General features: G+C 38.6%; 1 protein-coding gene across 1 annotated transcript; it reads left to right on the top strand.

Moving 5' to 3' along the window:
• Nucleotides 1-1,401: 1,401 nt before the first annotated feature.
• On the top strand, nt 1,402-6,905 carry LOC146137813 (uncharacterized). Its single transcript, XM_083394182.1, has 6 exons — nt 1,402-1,479; nt 2,234-2,463; nt 4,142-4,245; nt 4,830-4,900; nt 5,866-6,019; nt 6,418-6,905. Exons 2-6 carry the CDS (start codon nt 2,276-2,278, stop codon nt 6,558-6,560), a joined length of 660 nt encoding a protein of 219 aa, XP_083250308.1. The 5' UTR covers nt 1,402-1,479; nt 2,234-2,275; the 3' UTR covers nt 6,561-6,905.
• The last annotated feature ends 576 nt before the right edge of the window (nt 6,906-7,481 follow it).

Below are 7,481 nucleotides of genomic sequence, written 5' to 3'. Positions count from 1 at the left end.
AGGCCTGTGTACACTAGCAATAGATGACTATAGTTGTTCACTCGCCCACGGTGGTGTTAAATACTTCCAGCTTACTGGTCAGCGTTTCGTTTAGTGCGTGGGAGAACAAAACTACAGTCGGCGACGCGAAACAGCTTTAGTTGGAAGGCAACTAAGTGCAAAAAGCTGTTGTCTTGCACAAAATATATTGTCGCGCAAATGTAGCGTACCTAGAATTTAAATATAAAAAGATGAGATTGGTGATGTGGTGGTTACGGCGCTTTCCAACGGTACTTTCGCTTTGATATTTGTTTTAGCGTATATGTGCGATCTAACAACTGAAGTCAACTTATTAGCCCATATGGAACCAACAGTATACCGTAGCGTGCAAAGAGTTGAATGCTAAATAAGGTTTCAAATTAGTTACGAGTCAAAGCAAACATTGTGGTGTCAATCTCAGAAGTTATAGCGTTAAACAAATAAACCGTCACTTGTTATTCGAATAAGCGAAGGCAATTCTATGAAATAAAAGCGATAGCAGATGGGGTCAGGAGTCAGGAGTTTATTTTAGAAAAACATAAAGCACTGTAAAAAATCGTGACGAGCTAATATTTCTATTGAAAATTGGTTTAACATTCATTTATGTGTTTAAAAATCACCGTAAGCGGCGTATGTCTGGTATAGTTCGGTTGTACATAGTTTTCGCGTTTCTAAATTCGAAATAACATTAATAGATTTGGTTGCCATATTTCGGCGAAAACCTGCTGCAACAGCAAATTCAATGCAAGTAATTGCCTAGCCTATGACGTCACGTCCTCAGCACTAATCTGTATGACACCATCATAGGTTTCTACCTAAATGCACGCAACACTCGCAAGAGGCATTAGGCCTATATGTGTTTATACCTCCGGATCCAATCATGCGGAAAGTGTAAACTGTAAAGTGTACTGGTCGGCTTGGAATTATAGAAGTATTTATTATCAAAACGTTGAATATAAAGCAGTTTATTATAAATATTTAGCCTAAATAGATTAAAATTTGTATTGTTGTGTTTTTTACGGAAGGGCCCAGATTAACGTAACCTTTTTTAAAGAAAAAATTGGGCGCGGATCTAGAATCCTAACACACAAATAATTGCTCAACGCATATTTTTTATCTTAGGGTGTGGATTAGCGTTTAAGTTCGGGTTGGTCGAATATTATTAATCTTTGTATTATCCTATATCTATTTCTTCCTTGCAATTTTAATTTTTGACAACTTGTTTCGTTACTATAAAAAAAGTGTTAGGATTCTAGGCTAGCGCCACAAATCATTTAAAGTTCATAATTTCTTGTAAATATTTCATTTAGTTTGTAGTTTGATCAAATCATGATATCCGAAGAAGTTTTAAATTTTATAGTAAATATGCTGTTTTATTTTCAGGCGTGTAGTTTGTAAACTGGTTCTGAACAACTGAAATGAAGTTGGCAAATATCACGTAGCACAAACTGCACTGTAGGTAAGTTGCGCGCGGATTCTATTACACGCACAGGAAAACTATTTTAGTCAAAATATATATAGCCAATTAACTATTATTGTCACCAGTATTTCGTTGTTGCTAGATAAATATTTGTTTGCCAGGCCTTCGTGGTAATTGGGTGTCATTTATCCTCAATGTAAATAGGGCGACTATGATTGGTGATAATAAAAAAAACAAGCAAAGCAGTTCAGTGTATAATGTTATTCAAATTTTTATAATACCTTTTAAGCAAGAAAATTTCGTTCGGGTATTTGCAATTAAGGGAGGGCAATCGTTACGTCACAAATTTATTCCATAGCCCAGTGGTTCGCAACCTTGCATGGCTTGTGGCACCCCACAGAAAAATAATAAATAGATTGCTGCACCCCCAGTAGAATTTTCGTTTAGTAACTCATTATAGTGTCAAGTGGTTTACCATAAATAAACGAAACTGGAACAATACAAATAAACTCTAAGCAACGTAGGAATTATATTTTGATTCATTGTAATTTAACCATAGACAAAGTAAAAGACTTTGCAATAATAGAAAAAACAAAATTCCCAAAAATATCTAGCGACACCCTTGAGAATTAAAAATAGCACCCCAGTGTGCCGCGGCACCCCGGCTAAGAACCACTGCATAATAGCCTAATATTACGTCATGAAACGTAACCTTAAAAAGCCTATCGTTTTTCGAGTGAACTCGTATGCAAATATTTACCCGGAAACGGGTCTAATTTTCTAATTTGCTTCAGGCTAACAGAAGAACCACAATATTTAAACCGACGAACCACAACAATGTCCACTGCCCTGATGCCATCGCCCCTCCGCCGCGCCAAGTCGCCCGACATTTCCGTGACGTCAGCGTACGACGACCAGGCGTCCACGTCACAAACGAGCTCCCCCACCGACCCCCTTGCCCCCTCGATGCTAGTACCACCCAACGCTGGCCGGCCCGATGTAAGCGACGGCGAGCGAAGTGAAAGGTAAATCGCTAGATATCAAAATGCACGGAAGTATAATATCAACCTTTTTTTATATTCCAACTTTTATTTTTATATTTTTTCTTTAAAAGTCTAACTGAAACATGCATATACACAATGTTTATTCTGTGTTCAAGTCCTTCTGGAGTCGTACTGGCCAACCATAACGGCACCTATATATAGTGTAGCGTATATAGTACATAAGATGCCTACTGAGAGGCTTACCGAAATCAGTCCGCCTGATAGGATTGTCGAGCAAGCAAGGCAAGCCTAGAAAAGCAATGTCATTTAAAGTAATTCTTTTAAATTGGCTTGCGGACCCCTTTATTTAAATAATGACCCTAACCAATAAATTCCTTCAATAAAAAATAACAGTAAACTTTAAAAGAAATATTGTAGTCGAATTGATTTAAAATTGTGCTGAATCAAAAAGACTGCTATTAAAAAAATCCCTCAATTTCCAATGCACTCGTGGATCCCCTGCAACCTTTTAAGGATCCTCAGGTTCGGATTTTGAATAAAACTCATTAAAAATTCTATAAGAATATGACAGCCCATAAAATTGCAGTTTTTGCTTAAAATCTATTAAAATCGGTAAAAATGAGAGGTGTACGTTAGTTTGATCACTCACAGAACCGATTTTTGTCAACAACCAGAAAACAGATAGAATACTAATAGAATATAATTAAAGTAAACAGTGCATCATGTGAACCCAGTTTCGTTCTTAAACCCTATTCTTTTTTACCCCGGTTAATTAAAGTTCATAAACCACTAAACAATAGTTATCAATTAAAAAAATACATAGCGTTTGGACAAACAGTCTTTAAAATGGTTGACGTCCATTGATGTGCAAGGAAGAAAGGGCAAAACCAACTTAAAAAACAGAAGATACTAACGGTGAATGCAGTGTTTTGTTAAACTTTGTTTTTCGGTTACGTAGGCAGCAATAATGGCTTCAGATTTGAATTAGGTATGTAATACAATAGATAATTTTATGTAATACAAAGAAAATACTTTTTGGCAAAACGTAACGACATCGCAAAAGCGTTATAATTTAGGCGTCGTTGTGGTTTAAGTGTTGAACAAAGGGAGTGGTGGAAGACATTAGCAAAGTCATTTGTAAAACTAATATTTTCGCCCGCCTTACGTTCAATATTGAATGGTATTTGCTGTTACCTTTAAGTGTTCCCAAATTCGCCAAACAAGAGTAAAGGATTACAGCTTTATAAAATCGAATACGTATGTATACCATGCAGTCATAATCTCGTTAAGGTATCACCCGGAAACAATCGGTGTTCTGTGACGCTTGTTTAACATGTGTTCGTCTGGACATAGGCTAATCAATTTGGGCGGCGTTAGCAGAGCACGATGGCCCGATGGGGCTTAGATTGCAAACGTCCCCAGAAACCCTTATGAACATTCGTAGCGATACATGTTTAAGACGTACTTGCAACTTTTAACACTCAGCCAATTTGGCTGGTTATGGCGGAGGAATGGTTTATGTGCAATGTGTGATAAAAATAAACTGGTATTGAAGTCCCACTGTCCTCTAAAATTGGGTTAACGACACAATACCGCAATAACGAAATATTTCTAAAAGTTACACGTGAACTGACTATACAATACACAATAACCCGCCTATATAACTGAATAGAAATTGAGTTATTTTATCTTGCTGCAGATATTTCACGGCATCTTCTGGCGAGGAATGTTACGAGGATGATGACGAGGATGACGATGGAATGTACATTATGCTGAACTCCGACAGTGACAACGACGGACCAAGTAAGTCTCTGTGATTTGCGGTTGTCAAGTGGTATCTCGAAAGTAAGTCAAGGCTTTGACTTAAGTCAATGCAACACTTCATACACGGCACGATTTTGCATGCCCCCTCAATATAGGCGATTTTCTGGAATAACACCATAAGCAAAGCACACAGCAAATAACACCGCTTATTTAAAAAAGTCTTAATTGCCTGTTTTTGTGCGGCAGTATAAGAAAAGTATAAATTTATTTCAAGTATGAACTTGACTCGTGACACTAGTGTTTTAGAATATTTCGCCAGGATTTGTGTTAGTAACCACGTACCCCGCAGTTGTTAGCATTTCAACAAACTAAAAGCGTGCAAATTTAACATGGGGTAGGCAAGTCTTGCTACTAAAATGACGCGGTAAAGCAGCCTTAAAATTTCCAAGAAGCTGCCCGGTTAAAAGTACGTAAAGCTGAAAATAGCGTCAAGTCGTGCAACTCTTAAATCTTTACTAACAAAAATAGATTCGCCTCCAAGCAGTAGTTTCGCTTGCCTAAATAGTAAAAGCCTATTTTACAGTATAACTTTATAAAAACTGCTGTGTATTGTGCCATTTCAGGTCTTCGAATCAGTCTCGAAACGGCCAAGAAGGTATCTTCGTTATTCGCCGGCTACAGTCGCATAATTCAGGTAATTATTGGCCTAAGGCGCACTTTGTCGCACACGTAAGCAGCCCGGTGACCCTTTAAACCCAATCTTTCGCAGAAGTCAGTGACTATAAGGGATAGTGCCCATTAGGCATTTTACTGCGATACCATATCAAACGATATCAAGTTTATGCGTTGATTCCAATAACAATATATCATTTGTACAAGTTTGCCGTAAATAAAAACGAAAACGGTTGCATTGAAGGAACGCGTTTAATAAAAAAAAACAAGCAAAAGGCACTTGTGTTGCCAAAGGCACGCAGTATTTTTCCATTGCTTCTTTATGATTCTTGTCCTCGGCAATATGCGACATCATTTTAAGTGCTTAATTAATGAGGTGAATATATGTTTCCGGCATCAAACAATACAACGCCTCAACGCGGGGCTGTAACCTACACGTTAAACTTTAAAACAAGTTCGGACAGATTGAAATGACCACTGCGATGTGCCCGCGTCAATCACTGCAGCGATGAGTCATAGAAGGGACAGTCGTAATTAACGCGTGAGGCTTGCGCTGTGAGTCATGGCTACTTTTAACCGCTGGCTCGGTCCCAATCACGGCCGCATTGACCCAGGTTAGGCATGGGTGATGTTTTTTAAGGTTAAGAAGACTGAGCTTACTTAGCCTACCATTTTTGATATGTACATTGTTGCACGTTAGCACTCTTATTTTAATGGCATTGGAGGCGATGCCATATTTACTTTCAATATTGCTTACTACTAATTATGTCGTTTTGATAAAAAAATGTATAGGTTTTTTTCTGTACTAAACTTTTGCGCTTTATTGTTTTATGAGCTTCACAAATAACATTCAAACGTTGCCACTTATGAATCTATAAATGCGTGCTCAATGGTTATCCTGTTACCCTTTTCGTTTTGTTTCTTAGCTGGTTGCGTTTATCAGACAAACGAAAATGTATGGGTTGTCAATTTGAATATTGTGTTTAGCGTGACATAAACGGGAACCCTATTTTCATCGCTCCTCCGCCGCCACCTACCGATGAAGATTTCAGTAAATTCTCGCCGCACGCTAGCGCCAACCCCACCCAAAGACCGACTCCGAAAACGCGGATGTTTTCTGAACAGTCTCAAGCTTCAACAGGTTTGTAGACCCTATAGTTACTCATCATGCTTAGGTTGATATTCTGAGCCCTACTAGCCATTAGCGGTATTTAAGTGAAAGTCGCCTGTCGTTAGACAATAAGGAATACGCCGGGCTTACGATTTACTTTATTTTGACAGACTAGTTATAATTTTCTCAAAAGAACCAGAAACTCCATCAGGTGCGTCGTCACGTTTTTTAATGGCTCTACGTGCGCCCTGAAGTAAACACTGCGTTAGACAAATTTAAGGAATACACCGGGCTTACAATTTACTTGGAAAGCGACTTTTCCATTGTCTGGTATGTCGGTTTAGATTTAAATGATACATTTTGTAAGGTGGCTTTTTCTTTTTAGTTTACAAATCTTTGTTGATTATATTCCTATCTTAATTTCGCAGTTACGGCAGATGAAGACGACGTCGACCTCGAAGAAGTGTTGAAGCAATTCGACGAAACAATCTTTCAAGTCGACCAGGACGAGAGCCTCTTCTCGGATCACATGAGCGAACTGACCGCCGTCATGGAGAAGATGACCAACTGACCGACACACCGGGCGACGGCAATTACTGACCCGGGATTGTTGCGTTGTGAATAACATTATTCTTCCGGTGCGACGGCAGGTGTTCTCGCATTTTTTTTATATTCCGGCCTTGAAATCTTGCACAGTGTGTTCCATAACGGATAGAAAAATTGAACGCTGTAAGCGCCACTTGACACCCATAGACTGGGGGCATGACGGTCATTTAGTGGCGCTGAAAAGCGATGCTACACGAAGTGTTACAACTCTTGTCAATTCTCGTTTTTGAGGCTAAACAAGCTTTTTTCTAAAAACAATGTCATACACGGCGACAACGATTCGTTCTCCCTTGAAAGACCACATAAGTGTTGGAGTTTTCCAATAAAATGCCTGTACTTCTTTGGCCGTAATACGTCAGCGTCTTACATTTTTGGCGGATCGGCAAACTTAACGAATATTTGTTTTTTGATTTGCATGTTAATATATACCAATTGCTTCAAACCTCGTTACTGATAAGAAGTGACAAATGTTGATGATGTTGCATAACCTGTGTCAACAGATTCAGTCAGGAATTCGATCTGTTTATCAACTTGTTGAAAGCAAACTCCCATCCATGCATTTTTTGAAAACAGTTGTCTGCATTCCTCTACTACTGTATCTTCAACTAAACCGTGAGCTTCTTTCTATCACCATATTCTTCAGTTTTCTTGCACATATATATCTTTACTTTGTCGACGTTGTTTGCTCTTACTTTGATCTCTGAACCGCTTTCGGCAAGCTATATTTCGCCATCTTCAACGATAAATAAACAGTCGATTTGCCAAACTTCCTGAAATAACAGAAACTGTACAACATAACGACCGACTTATTCATTGCGCCAATGTCAACATCATATCAGTAATATACTAGATCCGATGCAGGAACCGGCTGCAAAATTAAATGAGT

The sequence above is a fragment of the Ascidiella aspersa genome, chromosome 7, assembly GCF_963924565.1.
Source record: "Ascidiella aspersa chromosome 7, kaAscAspe10.2, whole genome shotgun sequence".
In the NCBI taxonomy this organism is placed as follows: domain Eukaryota; kingdom Metazoa; phylum Chordata; class Ascidiacea; order Phlebobranchia; family Ascidiidae; genus Ascidiella; species Ascidiella aspersa.
The sequence above is the reverse complement of the archived record's forward strand: the minus strand, read 5'-3'. Positions and strand labels throughout refer to the sequence as shown.